Source organism: Felis catus, chromosome A2 (genome assembly GCF_018350175.1).
Source record: "Felis catus isolate Fca126 chromosome A2, F.catus_Fca126_mat1.0, whole genome shotgun sequence".
Classification (NCBI taxonomy): domain Eukaryota; kingdom Metazoa; phylum Chordata; class Mammalia; order Carnivora; family Felidae; genus Felis; species Felis catus.
In genome coordinates this window covers 44,636,403-44,662,783 of record NC_058369.1, presented here as the reverse complement: position 1 = coordinate 44,662,783, position 26,381 = coordinate 44,636,403, and the positions used below count along the sequence as shown (strand labels likewise).

The 26,381-nt window shown below is 36.2% G+C and overlaps 1 protein-coding gene across 6 annotated transcripts in view; it reads right to left on the bottom strand.

Annotated features, from left to right (window-relative positions):
* Window positions 1–26,381, bottom strand: part of CNTN4 (contactin 4) — an 899,609-nt gene that overhangs the window by 303,736 nt on the left and 569,492 nt on the right. For all 6 annotated transcript variants that reach the window (XM_045051879.1, XM_011280163.4, XM_019824595.3 and 3 more), the window contains one exon: window positions 887–1,013. In XM_045051879.1, coding sequence (XP_044907814.1) covers window positions 887–1,013 — 127 coding nt within the window. The remainder of the gene's footprint in view (window positions 1–886; window positions 1,014–26,381) is intronic.

Genomic DNA, 26,381 nt, shown 5'->3' with positions numbered 1-26,381 from the left:
CAGAGCCTGGAGTCTGCTTCAGATTCGGTGTCTTCCTCTCTCTGCCCCTCCCCAACTTGTTCGCTCACTCTCTCTCTCTCAAAATAAATAACAACAACAACATCAACAACAACAGAACACTTAGCAGCAGGGTTGCCTGAGTGGTTTAGTTGGTTGAGAGGCCAACCCTTGATTTCAGCTCAGGTCATGATCTCACTTTTCCTGGATTTGAGCCCTTTGTGGAGCCTGCCTGGAATTCTGTCTCCCTCTCTCTCTGTTCCTATCCTGCTCTCCTGTTCCGTCTCTCTCTCTCTCCCTCTCAAAATAAATAACTAAACCTTTAAAGGTCACTTAGCACCAAAATTTGAAATAGGCCGTTACTTTTGCTTTACAGTTCTTTGGGGAGGCAAGCTTATTTCAGTATATAGCCTTTGGGTTCCAGGCCTATTCTGGGAGGTTTTCTCATGTTCTACTCTCCTCTCAGTCGACTCTAGGCTTTGTCTTGTGATCCCCTGTGAAACTGCAAAATCCAAAGCTCCAGTTCACATAATTCATCAAGATGAAAACTGTTTGTGGGGGTCAGTTTTCTTCTCTGGGTTCCAAACCTACTTATTTCTTTACTTCTGAGTATTTCTTACTTTCTTACCAGTTTGTTGAGACATGTTTAAAAAAAATATGTTAAGGAATATTTAGGCTTTTAGTGAGGGGGTCAAATAGGATATTCAATTCCTGGTATAGCCAGAAACAGAAGTTGGGCACTCAACTTTTTCAAGAACACAATCAACTCTTTAGTATGTCAGGACAGCCTATGATGCTTGTCTAAAAGATCTTTATGTAATTAGAAGTACGGGTCAATTTTAATAATAGAAATGGTATGCATGGAAACATAAGATTTAAAACAACAAACCTGATATGTGGCTTTGGATTCCCTTTAACTTCACAATTGAGCTTCACCTTTTTCTCCTCAGAATTCAAAGGGAACATTACGTGACTTGGTTCCTGAATAAAAACAGGGCCGTGCAGTGTGTAGTCATCTGAAATGAGAGGAGAAAATGTCCAAAAATGAAAAGAACATCTTCCAAAGAGGAACAATAACAGGAACCAAGTGCAAAATGAAAACAAGAAAGATAAAATAACAACAAAAAAAAATAGTAATACACAACTGATTTACTTTCAGCCTTTAGATGAAGTTTCCCATTGCAGACTAATCCTTCGCGGAATATTGTGAAGCAGAGACAAAGACTCTATTTCATTCTGATAACTTATTTTTACTAACAACTTCCAGAAAACTGCATGGCATTTCCTTTCCTCTCCTTTTAGTTACTGTTCCTTCTGTCTTTTGCTCACCCTTTTACTTTGTTCACATTTTGTTCCTAATATATCTCTTTTGTGCCTCTGTCATCCGGTCTAATGTCACAAAGTTAAAATTTCTCTGCTCTTTAATGGATAATAGAATTGGAAATAAGCAATGATGATTTCATAAATACCTTAATAATGAGACACAGCTCTGTACTGCTAATATACGTATAAAATTTTCTTAAGTTGTCTACGCAGGTAAAGAACAATGTAGAGTCACAACTCACTAATTTTCTGTGGCAAATGACCAGTTTGTTTGTTTGTTTGTTTGTTTTTTCTAACCTACAATGGACTCATACATGGGGATATCTGTGTAAGTATCATACATCTAGAACCATACGTGACTCAGCACACAAATTCAGTAACATCCAAATTAGTCTATTATTATTATTATTATTAGTTCAGTGATGTACAATGATGTAGGAATTTTTCTAAATGCATTCTCTCAATAACAGTAACTAGATGTATGAAACTTACTTTATCACAAAACAGCAGTAAAGTTCATGCTGGTAATCCACAAACCATACTTTAAGTAGCAGTATGTAGATTACATATGTTTCTAGAGTACACATAAATGTTAGTCAAAATGCATCTCCCCACGTATACCCATGAAAGTGATTTTCATTCTTCAAAATCTAGTTCAAGTTTGTTTGTTTGCTTTTTTATTGTTAACCTACAAAGCTTTTCTAGACCCTTATCTTCTTCCTTTAACCACATGATTCTTCAGTTATATTTCCCTGTGGAAGCTTATCTTTTTCTATCAAGTGTATTTGTAGCTTTCTTTTTCCTGCTTTGAACTGTAAGCTCCTTGAGAGTGTAACCATATCTTACACATTTTTGTATGCTCTGATGTATCAGATATAGCAGTTTGTACATAGATCATCAATAAGGACTTGTTCTATTTAAGTGTCATTTTCTTTTCACTTTTTAATCTATTCAATCAGCTGACTTAGGCACTGCCTGATGAGTTTCCAGATAGAAGGGCCAGTGGCTATGAGGTAAAGTAAAACTGAATATCACCCTGTAGCTGAGAATCCACTCCCCACTAAGGTGTGATTATTTTTAACAGTGTGAATTGCAACTGCTATCCTAGAAAAACTTTAGAAGCAGCCTTTGTTGATGGGTGGTAAGATGCCACTAAATTCATGTAGGTAAATCAGGACTGAGGAAAAAGAATAAAGCTGATCTGGGAATCTTGGTGAAGGACAGGAAGTAAGGTAATTTTTTGTATGGCTTACAACCCAAACTTAAAAGAATCCATATGTTGAGGGTGGGACAGAAGAAAATCTAAGGAGACAAGATGACAAAACAGAATTCTATTTTACTATAGAGGAGTGGGGACAGCCAAGCAGGATATGAATTCAGAAAAACCATGAGCTAAGATTCAATGCCTTGGGTCACCTACTAAATCCATGACTTATCTCTCCATCACCTAGTCTTTCTAGCCCTCAATTTTCTTACCTCTTAAATAATAGGACTGGACTAGGTTAGTGCTTCTACACTTAAGAATGGGAAATAATCCCTGAATATTGTCCCATATCTTACATGCACAGACATCCACCATCCTCTCTCCTTACTCCATGTATAAAATCTCATGTTAATGAGACTTACACAAAGAAAACAGGATCTGCCAAAGAGCTCAAAAGCACAGAATGAAAGTACACAAACAGACTTTTTTTTAACACTTGTGGTTTGAAGCCAGAAACTTCAAACTGCAGATATTTACATTTCAGATTTTCCACAATTACATAGATAGTTTCAAAACAAATTTAAACACTGGTCAAGGATTAGTTCAATTCAGATACAAAAAATTATGTGAATTTTTGGCATGTCTATTTAAGTAACAAATGTTACTCATCAAGATCGCTAACATAGCAGCATGCTTGGTGGATTTTTCTCTAAGAGAGAAATATTTCTATTGTTGTCCCAGTTCCAAAATTATGTGTGTGTTTGTGTGTGTGTGTTTGTGTGTGTGTGTGTATGTGTGTGTATATATATATATTATCAATCATCTCAATTCATTGGCGTTCCCTGATTTGAATTTCATACAGAAATACACAGTCTATTACTAGTAATTCTAAATAAGAATGAAACATAATAATGATTATCCAGGATGCAGCTGAGAGGCTGTGGATTAACATCTGTACTATTTCTCAATGTATCCATGCCATATTTAAATAACAAAAATGATATTTTTTCTGTGTATTTTGTAACAAGAATTGATAATAATGATGCTTTTGCATTCGCTATAAATAACACACTACATCCAAAGTTTTTATTTTCTCTTGGTTAACCAAGCTTGCTGCCTGTAAACCAACATTAGCATTTTAGTTCTCATCTAAGGAAATCCATAGCTTTTCAAGCATGAGCTACATGGTTTCAAAAAGATGGAGGGAGAGATTTTAGAAAGTTGAGCAATGCAGATGTGGAAGACATATCCTAACTACAAAACATTTAGCCCAGAGTTACCAACACTTTTGACAAAAAAAGAGTTAAAGGGTTGTTTTATTTCTCTCAAACCTCAAGGTACCTGGGTGAAACAGAGTCCTCAGAATGACATTCTTAGATGAAACATGGATGGAGACATCAGTAAGTGTGCTCTTTTTGTAGTAGTGACAAAGTGACTTTCAAGTGTCTTAAAGTTTGAAGGTACATATGAAGCACTCTGCATCTGCCATTTGTAAAACCTATAAGATAAAGTTTCCCCTTTCCTTTGTCATATTAAGTTTTTCTATGCAATTGGAGGGGGAGCCATGATTTTCAGCATAAAGGAGCATCTCAGAAAATGACAAGAGGTCAAGGTTTTAATAAGCCAAGATGTCTCCAAGTTAGACCGTGGACCACCTGCATTTTAATTGTGTATGTGCAAGTATAGAGCAAGTACAGAGCTTGTGTTTTTAGACTCAAGTGCAAAATGACTTCATCAGAAAAATCCAGGGTCCATGAATTTGCCTTTAACCTAGTTCAATCTGGGTGATTCTTCTGCACACTAGAAATTTAAAACTAACACAGATTCTTTTGTTCCTAGCTCTCCATTTCCTAAGAGCAGAAATCAGCCAACACTGGCTTTAGACACACTCCTAAACATTCTTTGTCTGGCAAAGTCAAACCAACACATCTTTGCTTGCAGCATATAGAGAAGGACTTTTAGCACATGTTTGGACTAGCAGCTAAGAGGCACGAAGACAGGAACAGAAACCGATAAAACTGACCCACACAAGGAAATGGGTGGATTTGTCAAAGTATGGGACTCAAGTTGAAACTAAACTGAAACTTCCTTAGAAACACCCATATAGTTGAATGCCAACAGCTAATTATGAGAATGCTTCCAAGGGTTCTATGTGACAAAGAAGAGGGACTGATGTGACAAGGAAAAGGTATGCTCAGGTGACCTAATAATCCACTGTCCTATGGTGATAACTTATCCTTACTTGATACACATTATATTCCTGCTGTAACTACTACCCTTTGTTTATAAGAAATTAATCTCATCTTATTTATGTGACAGGATGTTCAGATTGATGTTTTCACTTGTGGATTCCCCAAAGCTTGGCAACTCACCCTAGTGACTCACCTGGCTTGAAGAAGTTAGGGGAATGGACTCACATTATTATCAGGAATCTCTAAGAGGAGCAGTAGGCAATTACTTTTCTTGAAATTCTTGAAAACCATGGTGAAGAGAAAGAGAGGGAAGCCAGGTTGCCAACAGCCCAGACACAGTCTTTCAGATTTCAGATCATTGATCTCAGGGCCAGCCTAGGGGATTTAGTGAAGATGCCAACACTGGTACATCATGATTTTCTGGTTCTCCCCTCTTTGGAGACTATCTGCCATATGGTCAATTGGATACTTCCACAACACTACTTACATTCCTGAAAGTTTAACACAGAAATTCTCATGCACCAATATCTGAGTAAACCGTATATTTGCAAAGAGAACAGAGAAGACCTAAGCTAAGGAAAACCCCCTTTCATGTTCAACAAAGAGTGGGAAACCTATAGGTTTTCAGAAAGAGTACAACTTTTGTGACCAGAAATGTATTTAAGTTAAAGGTCAGACTACCCTTAACCCTTCTGTCCCTTTGTTCATCAAATACTGAAAGTTATTAGAAAGCACTGTTCTCAATAAGTGAGTCTCAAACTCCTTTCCTCATTTATTCTTTTCTTTTTAAAATCTATTTTTTAGGGGGAGACAAAATCAATGTTTGTCAGCCAATTTCTTCTCGCTGCCTCCTGTAAGTGTTCCAGAAACAAAATGCAGTGTCAGGGCGATTCTTAAAATGTTTGGAGTATTGAAAGAGATGCATAGAATATCACAGAACTTTAAAGAGATTATTTAATCCTGAATGTATTTTCCCAGGTCACAGGCTAAAAAAGGTACTATATCTGTAACAGAAACAAAAATGATTTTTACCTAAAAAATAAAATAATCCTCTAAGAAATACAATAATAAAACACATTTCCACAGTGAGGTACTGCTCATTTTATCTGCAGCATTGAAACATCAACGATCTTACTCTTTTTTTTCTTTTTAATTTTTTTATTAATTTGGCCCATTTTGACATGTCCCCAAACTTCTCTCCCAGGCAAGCAAGCAGAATGTTTCTCAGGCTATCAGAAGCCAAACTTGGAAAAGAAATTGGAATGGATGGAGGTGGCCTAGGTTTTCTGAGACTGAGAAGAGGAAAATAAGACTGAATCTCAAGTGATGGTATACTTCAGGAAGCAAGGCAGAGGCCCAGGGTTCAAGTATAGTGGAGCAAGTGTACAGCAAAATCCCCATTCCATGTGAAAGGTCAGCAGCAAAAGATAACATGCATAAAGGAGCAAGCCAGTGGGTAGGTACAGATTGGAAGAATCCACTAATGCTAACTGTAGATCTTTTTAAAATAGGGTATCTGTAAACCAGCCTAAACGGTAGCCAATATAGATAGGAAAGGCATTAAAGGGCTGAGCCATATCAGACAGCAGGTGTGATCTTCAGATAAATATTTCATAGAAGGCAAGTTTGCAAAAAAAAAAAAAAATCAAACTACGCGTAAATTTATTCCTCAAAGTATGTTCTAGAAACCTCCTGCATCAATATCACCTTACCCGGTGGTGTTGATGAAAGGCAGATTTTTGAGCCCCTGCCAAACTTACTGGATTTTTATTATCAGAGCCCAGTACTGCTGTTCATTATTGTGCACTCTACGGTTTGAAAACTAGTACTGCACATTATAAATTGAGCACAGATGACTTTCAGCCCTAAACCAATTAAGGATACCAATGAAGAAAAACAACCCTGCAGAGTTTTGTTCTGTGTGCTAGATCACTCTGTAGTTTCCATGTGGGATGGGGTAAAAGGCCACATTTCTCCAGCAAAGCCCTTAGGTCAATGCACTTCTCTTGTGCTGGAAATATTTTTCAAGTCTTGCAAACTCTGACTCAACTCTGCTGGGAAAGGACAAAAATGCAATACTATGATTTCATCGTAGAAAACTAAAAATACCAGATTCAATTCTACTTGTAATTGCCCTGGAGTTTCCAGGTGTTGCACCTGAGGGTTGTTTAGGCCCTTAATCTTAATGGCAGATATGAAGTTCTGCCATAACAGTCAAGAATCTCAGACTATGATAGAGGGTCAATCTTCCCAGGACATCAAAAGAGGCTTTTGATTAAACACCTGGTCTTGGGCACAAACACTTAAATGGCAATAATCTCAATTTGAGAAGTAAACTCTAGGATACCTAGTAGGGAACATAAGGGTTTGAGTAAAAGCTCAGGACATGAGCCCGTGGCTTTAGATGGGAGTTACATCTGGGTCACAAGTGGAGGATAGATAGTTTATTACATTATACATGCACAGAAGCATCCTGATGCAAACCAAAGTGGCCGTGCCATGCTGTACCTTTTACGCTGCATCCTGTAGAGCCCTTGACTAATCAAGAGCATAAATGCTCTCTATGTGGGCAATCAGTGGGAACATGTTGCCTTATTGGATTACAGACCAAAGCCACCTCACCAAGGACAAAGAAGAGGTACTTCTTCTGCTATGCTGGTTTGATGGGTGTGTTCCCAGAGTCATGCTCATATTTCACTCTCTCCCTCTCACCACTTGCATCAATGGGGAGACACATTATTCATTTTGCCACTAGAATGGTCCAGGAAGAGCACACACAGGGTCCAATGTATCCTGCTAGCTGGGAGCCTTCTCCTCTAACCTTTCTAATGATTGTGGAAATTCATTTTGGCCGAGAAACTGTAAGGTCAGCAACATCTCTGTGGATTGAAATTACTCGCAAAATGTATGGGCAATAACCTAAGGAAAATCAGAAACAAATGAAATACTCTGATTTTCTTGAATGTGAGAATTCCTTTAAAATGAATTACTGATTGTAGAAATGATGACTGGACAGCTGTCAAACTATCATTACAAATACAATTTGGCGTGGTTAGTCTTTATAACATAAATAGCAAGGGATGTTCAAAGGCCGCACACAAGTGCCTATGTGTGAAACTATCCAACACACAGTATTTTTATTGAATAAGTACTCCACTTGGTTCCATTTGCTTGCTCAGTTGAATAGAACAGAGGCAAAACAAATACAAGAGGAGACAGCCATGCCTGCTTAAAGGATAAGATGCTTCTTTCATCTGTCCTTTCTTCCACCTTCCTTCTTTTAACCTCCTCACACAAGCATTTTAAACAGGAAGGAACAGAGAAGTCTGCTGACAGCTGGTACATGTTTGAAGGCAGAAAGTGAAAGAAAATCCAAACTAGAAGTGAACTCTTCTCCTACTCTTTCTTTGTTTCCTGCTTAACAGAATAGTGCTGCTGCCATTATACATTGTGTCACACATAATGAGGACCTAATTGTATGTAACGCCAGCTCTTAGAAATGGTGGTGATCTGGGGAAGTGTTAGGAGATAAAAGTGGTCTCTTTTGGGAGAAAAATTCTGCATTGCTTAAGGAAGCATTTGTAGGAGTGGCAAAGATCAACAAGGGGAAATGGGTCAGCACAACCTACTCCAACCTACTCCTGACCCTGACCCCAAATCCTGATGCATTTCAGAAACAATGGATTCATTACTCCTTTACATATAAGTAAATGGGTGACTGTGACAACAAGTTCCAGTTATGAAAATAAAGATAAATTTTCAACAAATGCAAATATTCTGTAACTAATTTGGGGGCAAAAACTGAACTTAAGGGATATGAGATGATAGCCTTAGTGTGAATATCTCTACAGAATTATAAGTTTGTTTGATTATGGAGTGCTGACCCAGACTCAGCTGGGGATGAGTCATTATTTACTAATGACGGCAAATAAGAATATATAAAAACATATGTATGTAACAGATTGGTTTTGGCTAAAGAAGTTGGAATAAGATATCTGTAACACTAATTCACTAAATGCTATTTCCCTCTTAACATAAGTATACAGTAGATATCTATGGTTTTTGCTTACTCAGAATTCATCACTTCTCTTCAAGGTAAGGGCATTCCACTTTTTCTTTGGTGACCCAAGTGCCCTAGTAGCCTAAGTGGTTTGGGTAGACTAAAATCTTGTATCCAAGTTAGGAGCAGGAGGTAACTCAGGCCTGGCCAATTAATATTCCATTTTCTTAGAAAACTGATTCCCAAGCATATGATGCAAGTTTGCATAATAAGATTCTATTTCAAGCCTTTTCATAAAACTACTAGGGGGAAAAAAAGTTTTTTAGAGTCTGGGATTGCTTGGAGGGAGAAAGCCTAGAGTTTTCAAAGGCTTCCACATGGAGAATTAAAAAAAAAAAAAGAGAGAGAAAGAACTAACGCACCAGAAGGAAGCTAATAAGAAACCAAAGAATGGAGGCTGAGTTTTGATGACATCACTTGACCTTTGGAACAGTTCTGTTCCAAGCAAGCTTTATCCCTAAGATTCCCAGATATGTGAGCCAGTTATTGCTTTTATTTAATCAAATTTGAGTTGGCTTTTAACAGCTGAAGCTAAGTGACTCTTAATCGAAACTATATTCGTAGAAAGTACACATCGTTTAATCCATGGGTTAATTAATGTCCTTTGCTCTTCCTTTTCTTCTTTCAATTTCCTTTCAGCCACTCTCCAAATGTATGTGTGTGTAAATGCACATGAATAGGCCCTCAGCAATATGGCAGGCAAAGATCTTCCCTTTGGAGCTACTGTTCATGTTCATGCTTCTATCTCAACCTGGTCGCTCCTGTGATCAAATGCTCCCTAAAAGTCTCCTCCTTTGACCTGTGTCACTTTGATTACTTATGACAAGCCCCATAAAACATGTCTTTCCCATGCCCTTCCCCATCACAGGACACTATTACCTGTTGGGGAAAAAAAATATATATATATATATATATATATATATATATATATATATATATATATAGCAATATATTAATCTATTCCCCAGATGTGTACCTTCTAGCTGAAATTCATATACTTTAATGGTGGCCTTTTAAAGAGATAATTAACCTAAAACAGTGTTAATGTTTATAATGTGCTTTTATGTGTTCTTCATGTGCAAAAAGGCTCTCTTAGGGAGCCAGTTAAAATTAATGCAGAGCTTACATGTGCCTTCCCCCCAAAATTCTGATTAGATAGACCTGGAGGTAGGGCACAGACATTTGAATTATGCATCTCAGCTTATTTAGATGCAGATGATCCACAATCATGAGCCACCATTTAAGAAAGAAAAATTAAGAGAATGGCAGCAGCCACAGTAGGATGTTTCAAGCATCCGGTGGCTACTAGAACTTTTAACCAAGGAAACAAGAGTATTTGTTTGGCTCTTAAATCAAATGCTGGAAATGCCTGTCTTTTCTGGCTTGGGTGAGCAGAGTGTTTCCCATTATGTCTGTCCATGGGGATAAATTCTTCTTTGCAAAGGAGGTGTAAATGATTGTAACAAACCTGCTCTGGCTCCTGATGTTTTGCTTATTATGTTTTAAGAAAATCCAGATTTGTCCAAGCTTCTCTGTGACTGGGAGAAACAATTAACTCTTTCCCTGGTTATGTTGCTAAGCCTCCCAGAACCAAAGTATCTTCATTCTCAACAAAACAAAAGTATGACCAAGGTTGGCTCTTCTACACTCAGTTGTAATTTTGCATTTTCTTGGAAACCATCTGTTTTAAGGCCTTCTGGGGTAACTTGCTGGTTTTATTATCTCCGCAATGACACCCTAGGTTCCCCACTTCCTTCCCTGATATTGAGTTGCCTGAACACGTAACACCTGCAGGTGGTACTTTCGTGTTACATGCACTGTGGCTCCTCAAGTAATATTCATGATTCTTTGCACCTGTCTCTTTAGCAGCTGAAATACCCCATGTCTGTCTTTCCTTAAATGTTTCAGGTTTTCAATTCAACACAGAGTAAATGCGTCTATATATATATATATATATATATATATATATATATATATATATATATACTAGGAAGCGTGAAAGGGAGTAATCTGGGAGCTGTTCAAGCAAAACTCTGACAACATATTTCTAACAGGAAAGATCCACTAAATTTGAATTTAGTATGCTGCTCTTTCTGGTGTGTAAGTACTTTAGTTATTTTGCATATAGTTGCTTAGGATACAAGGTTGTCATGATGTCCCTGAGGAAGCTGGGGAGGAGGCAAAATTGAGTTGCAGTTCATGGCAGGCATTGGGTTCCAGTGTATGAGTCTCTTTGGTGGGGCACTGTCATTTTGATTGAAATGAAAACCCAAACCAGACTGTGTCCTATGTCATTGTCTGACTAAATCCAGTAGTCCTGCTAGAGATGGGAAAACAAGCATTATCACTCAACTTAGGCAGAGATGTCCTCAGCTCTGGAAAAAAGATGCTTAGGAGACTACAAATTAACTTCTACTTTCTCTTCCTCTAAAAATAAACCCCTCCCCCCCCCACCCTGGCCCCATGTCTGCTATACAGAGACATGTACAATAATGGCAATAATAACTACTATTATTGGGCATAATGAGGCCAGGCTGCATGTAAAGTAAAAACACTTGCCAGGCCCTGTCTCACCCCACCAACAACCCTACTGACTGATGCTATATTCCTCCTCACTTGATGATGGAAGAAGAGCAGATTAGAGACAATTCACTTATAATAAGCTGCAAGTCAGGCATTTGAACATGGTGTATTATAAGAGAAGAGCTAATTGCTCAGGGGCACCATGACACCATGATATACACTTGCAATTACTCTCTATGCATCACCACCAACAAGTAACAAATGAGATTCTGATATGTTGAATAAGAACAGTATCATCAAATGTAACTTGAGATTTTTAGGCCACCCCATTTTTGACATGAGGAACCAAAGTTTTTTAGGGATTGAATGGCTTATGAAAAGTCACACGGATACTCAACGATGGGGCTCTAACAAGAATCCTGATTTTCAGATTTAATTGAATGTTCTTCATAGTACCATCAGTTCCCTCTAGTTTGTTTTTTGGATAACAGTAGAAATGGTCCACTTGTACCTAGAAATATACTGGAGGAGAATAATGGAGTCATCTCTTAGGAAGGGAGGAAATCTATTTTGTCAATATTTATGTCTTCAAACTTTGGTTCAGGAGGAAATAAGTGAAAGTTTATTTCCTTTCAATAGAGAGCAGAAGGGATAAATGTATTCATTATATGCTGCACTTGTTACTAATTTTTTCAAATTACAAAGTTGTTCTTTTTTAGAATTACCAGCATATTGATGTACAGAAAGGATATTTTGTCCTAAAGTAATCCTCTATAGAAAACTGTATAAAAGGGGGATTCATAACCTTTCAAAATGACAAGCATAAAATTTGCATCTAATTATTGGGCATTCTGCCTTTTCTATGTCATTCTGTCATAAGGTAAAATGGCATGCACACTGATTTGGGCAAACACAAAGCAAAAACTCTGTGAAGGGATAAATGGCAGCAGAAAATGCCATTGACTTGAATTCACAGGTTTATCAAAAGAGGAGGAAAAACGTTTTCTTGGCTTTCCTAAGACAAGGTAAAAAGCATGGCCATTAAGTTGTTGGGCCCTTTGAATAAGTCATCCACCTGTCCTCCTCATTTCACTAACAAATGAAACTCAAATCCTTTCCCACAAACCTCCAGAGAAGAATTGGATAACCATAAGTATCTACCTTTATAATAAAAATACCTGTTTGCCGGAGCAAAACATCACCTAAGCAGAAGGTAACTGACAGGCGATATTGGGTTAATATTTGTCATTCATTCAACAAGCATTTACTGAGTTCCTACTATGTGCTAGATCACATTCAACACATTGAGTATAGATAGAAAAGTAAATAAACACAACATCCTGAGACAGATCACATTTTAGGTTGGGGGAGGCAGACTCTAAGGAATTTATACAGTGTTCTGAAGAGTGATTAATGCTGTGAAGTAAAAAGAAAAGGCATAGGGAGTCCAGGGAGGATACTGCAATTTTAAGTAGAGTTGCCAGTGATGTCTTCATGAGAAGACGATATTTTATCCAAGACTTGAAAGAGAGGGAACACATCATGAACATATCTGGGAGGTAAACAAACACTGCAACCAAAGGCAACAATGACTGCAAAAGCCCTCCAGTAATGGGAAAATGCTTAGTTTACTGGAAACAAATACTTTTATGCTTTACCTCTTCCTCTTCCTTTCTCCCCGCCTTCTCTCTCTCCCTCTCTTCCTCTCTTCCATTCTCTCTTTCTCTCTTTCTTGCGCGCGCACACACACGCACACGGCAACCAGTGTGCCTGGAGCCTGCTGAGCAGGGGAACATTCAGAAAAGCTAAGTAGGACTGGTAGTGGCTATACCACTTATTAGTGCTTATGAGCACTGCTATATTCACGGTAGAGTTCGTCCACCCACATTTGTATAAGCAGAAACAGGTATTATTGCTGTATCATTATCTTATAGACAAAGTGAGGCAGAAAAAAATCCACTTGAGGGGGCCTGGGATGCCCTGGCATTGCTATGATGTTTTTCCCTTTTTCTCTTTCAAACGATGCAAATAGAATTAGGAAACTGTAATTCTTGACGAATTTTCTTGTAGAACTTCTTTCTGTAGAATATGCCAGATCCATAAGTTGTTTGTAGTGCAGGAATTAAAAGGATGGACTCTTGGCAATAGTGCCTAGGTTCATATCTCTACCTCTAGGTGAGCCTGAACAAACTGCTTACATTTTGTGCCCCAGCTTGCTCATTTGTGAAATGAAGCTTAGAACAGCACCTATCTTATAGGGCTATATGTGCGTGTTAAACATCTTAACTTTTTTAGAGTAAATTCTATTCCCCAATGTGGAGTTTGAACTCATGACTCTGAGATCAAGAGTTGCATGCTTTATCGACAAAGCCACACAATGCCCCAAATGTCTTAATATTTTTAAGTGTATTTATTGATATTGAGAGAGAGAGAGAGAGAGAGAGAGAGAGAGAGAGAGAGAGAGAGAGAGAAATGTCACACACATGAGCAGGGGAGGGGTAGAGAGAGAGGGAGAGAGAGAATCTCAAGTAGAATCCATGCTGACAGCATGGAGCCCAGTGTGGGGCTCAATGTCACGAACCATATGATCATGACCTGAGCCAAAACCAAGAGTCAGACGTGTAACCAAACGAGCCACCCAGGTGCTCCACATCTTAATATTTTTAAACTGCCAAGAACGGTGCCTGGTATCACAAAAGATCTATAAATTCCCTCTTTAAAGTCTCTGATTTGTGGAGTGGTGGTATTGGGGGATAAGGAAGAGAATAATCCCTTGTTACTCTTTAATGTTTCTCTAGTAGGTAGGAAGACATAGCTGTCTTTCGGTGGCCCAGGTGTGATAAATTTTTTCTGAATGTAAATCACCAAAGACACAAAATTTTTGCCTCAAGGAAAGTAATACAAGGGGACTTTGCATCATTCTCCCGTTACCCCCATCTTCCATAATTAGTAGCCTGGTTGTGTGCATAAGGCACAAATATTAAATTGCACACAGCCTATCATCAATCTTCCTCCAGGTCTCTGAATGAGTAATGCCAAGATTCAGGCTCAGAATACTTGTCTAAATGAAAGAAGTAACGTTGAGACAGGAATGGAAAGAATGTAGGTAACGTCTGCATTTAAAACGGAATAAAGGGAAGAGAAATCCCTTTGATTAGTTTCTGTTTTTTGATGTCAGGACATTTCTATCTCCCTGACATCAAACAACAACAACAACAACAACAACAACAACAACAAGAAAACAGCAGTGAGAAATCAGAACAAAAACAGGAGAAATCTCTATTTTGGCAGGCAATAAAACATCCTCTCCAACGAAACGGCCTTCCCTTCTGTTCCCAAAACATTTTGTACACTATACTTACTTACCCAGACTATGGTAATACTTTATATACTTGTCTATAGCTTGTAAGCTCTTTGAAGATAAGAACCTGAGTCAATGTCGTCTTGTTTCTCAATTTTTATCATTCTTTCTGCCACACTGTCAATGTCTGATCTATCCTTAATGAATACGTTAATGAATGAAGGAAACAACTTGCCAACAAGTATAACTTGGTATGTAGCAAAAACAAGACAGAAAATTAAATATCCTAATTGCTTGTCAACTACTATTTGTAAGAGAATTTGGTGCTTCTGCAAGATCTTTTGAGAGAACTAGCTGGGGTTTAGGCCATCAAGAAAATCAATTTTTGAGTTTTTTATGAAAATTAACATTTCATTCTATTTACTATTTCACAATGGAGTCTTGCCTTTATGAAGTGTGTTTTTAATGTTAGGTCACTCTGTAGAATAATTCTTTCTCTTTCATTCATTTATTCATACAAAAAATGTTTTCTGAGCATTTGCTCAGTTCCACATGCCTCAGATACAATAATGAACAAAGACAGGCAATGCTTCCTTCACTGGGCATCTATTCACTGACAAGTTGATGCTTTAGTAACTAAATTCAAAGAAAAAAACCATGATCTTGACAGGCTTAAGACATCATTTCAGTTTTGTGACTAGATTTTATCTACTTTATCATTTTATCATTTATTTTTGTCAGAGAACACACTAAGTGGAAGTTGGAGAGGAATTAATATACACACAAAACTTACATAAAATTTTAGGAGTTTCACAGACTTCCCTGAAAGCTGATTCGTAGAATTCAGGTTAAAAATTCCTGTTCCAATCTGGAAGTATCATTTTTTGTGTGTATGTATGCATGCCTCTGTGTGTTTATGCATTTGTGCATGTGTGTGTGTGTATACTTACCTTAAAACACAGGAAAAAAAAAAAGAAACCATTTAATGAAAGGATAATAAACACATTACTATAACAATTATTTTAAATATAAATGGACTAAATGGTCCAATAGAAAGACAAATGGTGGCTGAATGGATAAGAAAAAAACAAAAAAACAAAAAACAAGACCCACTTACAAGCTACCTACAAGAGACTCACTTCAGATCTAAAGACGCATACAGACAGAAAGTAAAGAGATGCAGAAAGATATTCCATGTAAATGGAAGTAAAAAAGAAGCTGGTATATCAATACTCTTATCAGAAAAAATGGACTAAGACAAAGACAAACAAGACACAAAGAAGAACATTATCTCATAATAAAGGGGTCAATCCAAGCAGAGGGTATTACATTCGTAAACAGTTATGCTGTTTACGTAAGAGCACCTAAATATATAGAGCAAATATTAACAGACATAAAGGAAGAAATTGAGATTAATGCAATAACAGGAAGGTATTTAATTCCCCTATACACCACTGGATAGATAATGCAAATAGAAAATCAATAAGGAAACACTAGCCTTAAAGGACGTATTAGACAAGATGGACTTAAAGGGTATATATAGAAAATTCTATCCCAAAGCAGCAGAAAACACATTTCTCCTAAGTGCACATAAAAAATTCTCCAGGATAGATCATGTTAACCCACAAAACAAGTCTCAATAAATTCAATAAGACTGAAACCATATCAAGTATGTTTTCTGACCACAAAGGTATGAAACTAGAAGACAATTATAAAAAGGAAACTGCAACAAGAACCTAAACACATCATTACTAAATAACCAATGAGTCAACAAAGAAATCAAAGAGGAAATTAAAAAAACACTGAGACAAATGAAAATGAATACACAATGCTCCAAAATTCATGGAATACAGCAAAAGCACTTCTATAGGCAAAGTTCATAGTCATATAGGCCTACTTCAAGAAACTGGAAAAATATCAAATAAATCTTACTTTATACCTAAACTAAAAAAGGAAAATAAACAAAGCCTAAAGTTAGTAGAAGGAAATAATAAAGATCAGATTTGAAAAAAAAATAAAAGAGAGTCTAAAAAAATAGAAAAGATCAGTTAAACTAAAAGATAGTTCTTTGTAAAGATAAATAAAATTGAAAAATCTCTGGCCACAATCATGAAGAAAAAAAGGGAGAGGGCTCAAAGAAATAAAATCAGGAATGATAGAAGAGAAGTTAAATTGACACCACAGAAATACAAAGAATGGTAAGAGATTAGTACAATTTTAGATACACAAATTAGAAAACTGAGAGGAAATGTAATACTTCTAGAAACACACAACCTTCCAGGGCTGAATCATGAAGAAATAGAAAACATGAAGAGACCAATTAAAATAAAACTAAATCAATAATTTTAAAACTCTCCCAAAACAAGAGTCCATCCAGACAGCTTCCCACAGGAATTCTACCTAACATTATAGAAGTTATTGTCTATCCTTTTTAAATAATTCCAAAAATTTAAAGAAGCAATGCTTTCAAACTTATTTTATGAGGCTAGCATTACCCTAATACCAAAACCAAACACAGATGCCACAAAAAAAAAAAAAAAAAAAAGCTGCAGGCCAATATCGCTGAGGATCATAGATGCAAAAATCCTTAAAAAAAATAATGGCAAACCCAATCCAACAATACGTTAAAAGGATCATACACCACAATCAAGTGTAATTTATTCCAGGGATGCAAGGATGGTTCAATATCCACAATCAATCTCTGTGATACACAAAACAAAGGATACAAATCATATGATCATGGCAATAGATGTAGAAAAAATACTGGATCAAATTCAATAACCACTTATGATAAATACTCTCAACAAAGTGGTTATAGAAGGAACATACCTTGACATAATAAAGACCACCTATAACAAACTCAGTTAAGATCATACTCAAAGGGGATAAGTTGAAAGCTTTTCCTCTAAGATCGAAAACAGGTCAAGGATGCCAACTCTCATCACTTTTATTCAACATTCATTGACTTTATTTTCAAGTATTAGAAGTCTGGCCACAGCAATTAGAAAAGAAAAATAAATAAAAGGCAACCTAATTGGAAAGGAAGAAGTAGAAGTGTCCGTTAATTTGCAGATGACATCATATTGTGTCTGGAAAAACCTGAAGATTCCACTAAAGCACTATTAAAATCAGTAAATGAATTACGTAAAGTCACAGGACACTAACATTCAGAAATTGGTTGACTTTCTACACACTAATAACAAATAACAACAAAAAATTAAGAAAATAATCCCATTTATAATTTCATCAGAATGAATAAAATGTCTAGTAATAAATTCAAACAAGGAGGTTGAAGATATTTTCTGACAATTATAAGACACTGATGAAAGAAACTAAATTTGACACAAATAAATGGAAATATATTTCTGTGTTCATAGACTGGAAAAATTAGTATTTTTAAAAGATCCATACTACCAAAGCATCTACAGATACAATGTAATCCCTATCAAAATTCCAATGTCATCTTTCACAGAAGTAGAACAAAGAAATGCAAAATTTGTATGAAACCACAAAAGACCACAAATAGCCAAAAGCAATCTTCAGAAAGAACACAGCTAGTGATATCATGTTCCGTGATTTCAGATTGTACTACAAAGTTATAGTAATCAAAACACATGGTACTGACAAGAAAACAGATACATGTATCAATGGAACAGAATAGAAAGCCCAGAAATAAACTACACATATATAGTCAATTAAATGATGACAAAGGAGGCAAGAGTATAAAATCAGGAAAAGACAGCTTCTTCAATAAATGATATAGGAAAACTGGACAGCTAAATAATGAAACTAGATCACTATTTTATACTATTTACAAAAATAAATTCTAAATGGGTTTAAGACTTGGTGTAAGAAATGAAACCATAAAAATACTGGAAGAAAACATAGGTAAGCTCTTTTATATCAGTCTTAGCAATACTTTTTTGGGCTAGTCTACTCAGGTAACGGCAACAAAAGCTAAAATAAACAAATGAGATTACATCAAACTCAAAAGCTTTTTCATAGTGAAGGAAAGTATCCACAAAATAAAAAGGCAACCTACTGAATAAGAGAAGATACTTGCCAATCATGTATCCAGTAAGCAGTTAATATCCAAAATATATAAAGAACATACAAAAGTTAATATTTAAAAAGTAAGTAACCTCATTAAAAATGGACAGAGAGGGGCGCCTGGGTGGCGCAGTCGGTTAAGCGTCCGACTTCAGCCAGGTCACGATCTCGCGGTCCGTGAGTTTGAGCCCCGCGTCGGGCTCTGGGCTGATGGCTCAGAGCCTGGAGCCTGTTTCCGATTCTGTGTCTCTCTCTCTCTCTGCCCCTCCCCCGTTCATGCTCTGTCTCTCTCTGTCCCAAAAATAAATAAAAAACGTTGAAAAAAAAATTAAAAAAAAAATGGACAGAGACCTGAGTAGACATTTTTACAAAGAAGACACACAGATGGTCAACAAGCACACAGAAGGGTCAACATCCCTAATCATCAGGGAGATACAAATCAAAACTACAATGAGATAGCAACTTGAACATGTCATATTGGCTATCATCAAAAGATAAAAAACTAAAAGTGTTGGAAAGGATGTGGAGAAAATGGAACTCTTGTACACTGTTGGTTGGAGCAAAAATTGGTACATCTACTGTGGAAAACAGTATTTGGTTTCCTCAAAAAATTAAAAACAGAAGTACCATACAATGCAGCAATTTCACTTCTGGGTATTTACCCAAAGAAAACAAAACACTAATTCAGAAAGATATCTGCACCCCTATGCTCACTGTAGCATTATTTGCAATAGTCAAGATATGGAAGTAACCTAAGTGTCCATCAATACATTAATAGATAAATGTGATATTTATGTACTTACCTATTTACTTATATATCTATTTAATTTAGAACCATAAATACACACACAGATGAATATTACTCTGCCATAAAAAAAAGAATAAAATCTTGCCATTTGGGACAACATGGGTGGACCTAGAGGATATTAAGCTAAGTGCAATATATCAGAGAAAGAAAATACCATATGATTTCATTTACATATGGAATCTAAAAACTAAGATAAATGAAAAAAAAAAACAGAAACAGACTCACAGATATAAGAAACAAACTTGTGGTTACCAGGGAGGTGGGGCAGCAAAAGAGGTGAAGGGGATTAAGAGATGCACACTACCAGCTATAAAATAAGTATGTCATGAGGATATATTATATAGCATAGGGAATAGAGACAATTATATTGTAGTAACTTTGTATGGTGACAGATGGTAACTAGACTTACCATGTGGATCATTTCATAATGTATAAAAATACTGGATCACTATGATGTATACCTGAACCTAACAGGATATTGTATGTAAATTATACTTCAGTAAAAACAAAAACAACACACTCACACACACACACACACACACACACACACACACACACACTCAAAGTAATGTTTGACTTATACTTGAAAACTTCAAAAGATTAACTTCAGAAGTAAAAAGTTAACTATAGTTGTTTGGGGGTATTTGGGGAGCTGGAGAAGTTGCAGAAGTGAAATTAAAAATTTTTAAGTGACTATGGAAGAAGGTGATAATTAGGAAGAATTTGTCCTTTCTTAGCAGTAAAGTTATAAGAAAATATACTTTGAACACCAAAACTATTCTTAACTCTTATGTACCCTCATAAAATCAAGAGAAGACTATTGGTTATAATGTTAGAAGCCAGTATCTATAATAAGATTAGGTGAAATAAAACTATTTTTCTTGAGCAATGACTACCCTCAAATGAGAAGGAACTATTTGTTACCAAGCTTTTGGAATCTTACCCAAAAGGCATTTTGAAGTAGGAATTGAGCAGTTGGTAACATCTCCTCAAAGGGAATTCAGGAGCTGACATTGACAGCTGATATGCTTCTACCCTAGGCAAAATTTTCAGCATGTAACTAAGGTATTTACAACCTTTTCACAGATAACTAATGAGATACGTAAAATATTTGGTGAACATACATAGCTAACTTAGTATGCTATCAACATAGCAAAAGTTACAGTTAGAAAATAACCGTGAAAATATATGCATATGGAAATAATATAAATGAAGTCATTTTTGTCAGCTGAAGAAAGGCTAGTGGATGATTTGAAAATATGATGATTCAAATATAAAAATTATAGGCAATCTCTACAAAGGACTTAAAATATCATGGGCCATAGAATGGGAGAAACTATTGGCAAATCATCTCTCTAGTAAGGGTCTGGCGTCCAGAATTTGTAAAGAATTCTTGTAACTCAACAATGATGAGAGAACACAATTTTTAAAAAATGGCAAAGGATTTGAATAGGTATGTCTCAAAAAATAAATTTATAAAGGCAGATAAAAGCACATTGGATGTTCCCATCATTAGACACTAGGGAAATACAAATCAAATAAGACACCACTTCACAGCCAGCAAATAGACTACATACAAACAAAAGCAGAACATAGCCAGTATTGACAAGAATGTGGAGAAACTGGAACCCTCCAGTATTGTCGGTGGGTATGTAAAACGGCATAGCTACTGTAGAAAACAGTTTGGAGATGCACCAAAAGTTAAGTGATCCACAAGTTCCACTCCTAGGTATATACATATTTCAGGAGTCCCCAAAGCCACTCCAAGTTTGATAATTTGCTAGGAGGACTCACAGGGTTCAGCACACAGGAGTACTCACAGGTATGATTCAGTGCATCACAATGTGAAGGGATACAAAGCAAAATCAGCAAATAGAAAAGGCACACAGAGTGAAGACCTGAGGAAGCCAGGGACAAGTTTCCCAACTCTTTCCCAGGGGACTCATCCAAAAGCAAGATGTTTTGAAATGCTATCTACCAGGGAAATTCATGAAAGATTCAGCACCCAGGATTTCTGGTGGGCATTGGTCATTCAAGCAGACTCTTCGTGGCACATATCAAATTTATAGATTCACAGAAGGAAAGCAGGTATTCATTATAAAGAATATTGTGTGCATAAACAGTTTAGGATCAGTGAGCTATTCTTCTCAGGGTAATAGGAAACATACAGGAATAGAAGTTTCCAGATGCTAGACAAGGGCTAGCCTTTCAAGTAATTCTTTCAAATGCAGCAGCCAAGCCTGACAAGTTGCCTCTTCTGAACAATATCCAGAGAACGGTGGTGATGGCTGCACAACTTTGTAAATATACTAAAAACCAGTGAAATGCATACTTCAAAGTTATTAAAATGGTGAGTTTTATCTCAATTAAAAAAAAACTTAGTGATGTTTAAAGAAGATATGCCTTTGTGTTAAATTTAAACAAGTATATATTTGGTGTATTAAATTTAATGGTGTATTTAAAAATGTAATGGGGAATTAATTGCATACCCCCCGCCCCCAACTCCTACATTATGGCTCTAACTCCAAATGTGGATGTATTTGGAGTAAAGAAGTAAATTAAGATTAGACGAGGTCAAAAGTGTAGAGTCCTGATCTGATGGGTATCAATGCCCTTATAAGAGGAGACACTAGAGAGCTCATGCTCTCTCTCTCTGCCATGCGAGGACATAGCAAGCCAACTGAAAGCTAGGAAGAAAGTCCTCACCAGAAAATCGATCAGCCAGCACCTTGATCCTGGAATTCTGAGCACCCAGAATTGTGAGAAAATAAATGTGCGTTGTTTACACCACTCACTTTATGGCATTTTGTTATAGCAGTCCTAGCTAAGACAGAAACTGTGCAATGTGCCTTACATAAAGTATCTCATTTAATCCTTAAAACAATCTTGTGAGATATATTCTATTGATATTTTCTTTTTACATAAAGGCTGAAGAAAATTAATTACTAAGGTAGCAAAATAGGATTTAAATTAAAGTTGTCTGATGTTAAAAATTCAAGTTCAACCATACTCTAATTGCCTCAAATAAGGATACTGTGAAGAAATTTCCAAACTATAAGACTATATAATATAAAATTTGTTTGTTCTAAAATTTTCTTTCGTATACATATATCAAGCCTTTATGCATTTATTTCCACAAGTCCTTGTCCTTCATTATGTTGCTTTTCAATAAATGCTTCCTTTAGAAGGTCTTCAGAAACATGCAGTTTTAAGTGGGTACATAAAGCCAGTGCTTCACTCTTTTCTTGTTGGAAATCACTACAAAGCAACAAGAATGTAAGAAGGAAGTGCAAGCTCTATCAAAGACAAGAACAGGGGATAATTATGGAAATCTATGAAACACAATTATGCAGAAAGCTGCCAAATGCTATTTAAGTCAAATAGGAGTTCATAAAGATCGAGAAAAAAAATGGGATGATTTCAGACAAAGCAAGAGATGACAGCTCTCCAAAGCAAGGTGTCCAACAAATAATGTTTTTTTTTGAAATAAAAAGGATGGTTTATGAAATAAAACTAAGGACACTATAAAATTGGTTGTTTAGAAATACTCAAGAAACAGGAAATGTAAGAATAAACATGGAATCACATGGAAGATGAATATATGGCATAATTATGTTTTAGCAGCAAGAATGCTGTCATATTGTGAGCATCACTATAACTATTGATCTCTGTTGGCTGGAAAGAATTATAGCCTAGAAAACATTACTTATAAAATCTTGAGTCAAAAGGAGAACACTTGGTAGTTTGGAATATAAAATTGACTTTTTATAGTACTGAGTGGTCCAGAAAGAACTCACCTTATTCAGAGATGTGTAATACTAACAGTAAAAAAAAATGTAAAGAATATTTTGAATAAATAAATACAAAAAATGATGAATGGAAGAGCAAAAGTGAATGACTGAAAAAAGAGTATGCACCCAAAATATGCTGCCATAGAACAGGTAAAATGTGACCAAATATATTATCATGTAGTAAATATATTTATAAAGAAACAAACTTATAAAATATAAACTGAATGTAGAGATACAACAGCTCAGGAAAATATGTTGTAATATCAAAAGAATATAAGCTGGGAAAGTATAAAGTAGTAAAATAAGTTAAAATGATCTTGGAGATATGTGCAAATTAGAAACTCTACAAAAGAGAAAATATTGGAAAGAATATAGTAAAAGACAAAGATAGACTTGAAAAAATGAGAAAATGGAAAAAAAAATGATTAAAAATTGAAAAGGACGGGGTGCCTGGGTGGTTCAGTCAGTGATGCATCGGAGTCTTGGTTTTGGCTCAGGTCATAATGTCATCATTTTGTGAGTTCGAGCCCCACGTCAGACTCTCCATTGACAGTGCAGAGCCTGCTTGGGATTCTCTCTCTCTCTCTGCCCTTCCCCTGCTCACGCTGTCTCTGTCTCTTTGAAAATAAATAAATAAACTTAAAATTATTTTTTGAAAAAAAAAAAAAGAATTGAAAAGGACTAAAAATGTCCACTGACCAATGAATGGATAAAAATGATGTAGTATATATACACAATGCAATATTACTTAGCCATAAAAAAGAATGCAATCCCGCCACTTGGAATGACAGAGAAGGAACTAGAGTGTATTATGCAAGTGAAATATGTCAATCAGAGAAAGACAAATACCATATGATTTCATTCATACGTGGAATTTAAGAAACAAACCAGATGAACATATGGGAAGGAAAAGAAAGAAAAGAGAGTAAGAGAGGGAAGTGAACCATAAGAGACTCTTACTGATAGAGAACAAACTTGGGGCTGAAGGAGAGAGGTGGGTAAGGGATGGGGTAAATGGATCATGGGCATTAGGGAGGGCAGTGGTGATGAGTATTGCGTGTTATATGTAAGTGATGAATCATTAAATTTTACTGCTGAAACTAAAATTAAAATATATGTTAACTAATTAGAATTTAAATAAAAACTCGAAACAAAAACAAAATAAACAAAGACTCATTTATCACACACACACACACACACACACACACACACACAAAAGAACTGAAAAGGACTAGTAAGGGGGCACTTGGGTGGCTTAGTTGGTTAAGCATCTAATTCTTAATTTCAGCTCAGGTCATGATCTCACAATTTGTGAGATCAGTTCTAGAGCTGGCTTCACACTGACAGCACAGAGAATGCGTGGAATATTCTCTCTCCCTCTGTCTCTGTCTGTCTCTATCTTCCTCCCCTCCTTGTGTGCACACTTTCTTGCTCTCTCTCTCTCTCTCTCTCTCTCAAAATAAAGAAATAAACTTACAAATAAAGAAAAGGACGAGTAAGAAAATGGTACACTTTATAGTTATTAAAGTATAGCAGTTTCTTTTTTTCATTCTTTTTTAAATTTTTTCAATATATGAAATTTATTGTCAAATTGGTTTCCATACAACACCCAGTGCTCATCCCAAAAGGTGCCCTCCTCAATACCCATCACCCACCCTCCACTCCCTCCCACCCCCCATCAACCCTCAGTTTGTTCTCAGTTTTTAAGAGTCTCTTATAGTACAGCAGTTTCAACATATTGCTCAGTGGATATCCTTAGTGAAGACAATTATACCAATGAAACAAACCAAACGATTCAAAGACATCATTTAAGATCTATTTATATTTATCATCTATATTTGTAATTTAGGATAGAATTTAATAAATTTTTTTTTCAACGTTTATTTATTTTTGGGACAGAGACAGAGCATGAACGGGGGAGGGGCAGAGAGAGAGGGAGACACAGAATCGGAAACAGGCTCCAGGCTCTGAGCCATCAGCCCAGAGCCTGATGCGGGGCTCGAACTCACGGACCGTGAGATCGTGACCTGGCTGAAGTCGGACGCTTAACCGACTGCGCCACCCAGGCGCCCCTAGGATAGAATTTAAAAAGCACTCATGCCTCAGAAACAAAAATCCCAGAACAGTGACCATAGGGATATAACTTAGTCACTAGATTACATTAAAAAAATCCTTTAAGCATCCAATCAAATCATTTAAAAAGAATAAAAATACAGATTCACCTCAGACTACTGTAAATCAAAATGTAATGCTAGACACTAGAGCAATTTATAAACACTTCAAAGAAAAAAATGTGAATCCAGAATTTTATACTCAAACTATCATCTGAATAACAAGACAACACAGAGACACGGTAGAAGGGAATCTAATTCTCAAAATCCTTTCCTGAAATATCATAAAAGCAGCCAAACAACAGATAAACTGAGAAAATATCACAGAAGGGTTAGAGATTATAAGGAATCCTTACAATTGTGGACGTGATACTAAAACAAATGAGAAATTATATACAACAGAATGAAATTTTACAAACCTGACCATGCAAATCAATGACTACCAAGTCGGGCAAGAGAAAGGAAAAAAAAAGAGGTAGTATATGTGCACAGGTTTCTTCATCTTTTATGTTCAAAAGGTATTATTTAAAGCTAATACGATGTTAACATTAAAGTATATAAAGAAAAACACTATATAAAATATATAACAGAGCGCCTGGGTGGCTCAGTCAGTTAACTGTATGACTTTGGCTCAGGTCATGATCTCCAGGATCCAGAGTTTGAGCCCCACGTCGAGCCCCTCTGTCAGCACAGAGCCTGGAACCTGCCTCAGATTTTGTGCCCCCTCTCTCTCTGTCCCTTCCGCGCTCACACTGTGTCTCTCTCTTTCTCTCTCAAAAATAAACATTAAAAAATTTAAATATATACATATGAGAAGGAATCAAGAAATAGAAATATATTAATTCCACTATTGTTCACAACAGGGAGTCAAAAACACCACCTTAAGAAATGAATGATTAACAACATTATATAACAACATAATTACTAGAATCAAAAGTAAAAGCTTCTAAATTATTAAAAAAATACATCTACCAACAAAATAACCCCAATATATACATGTGGGAATATTTTTAAAAACAAT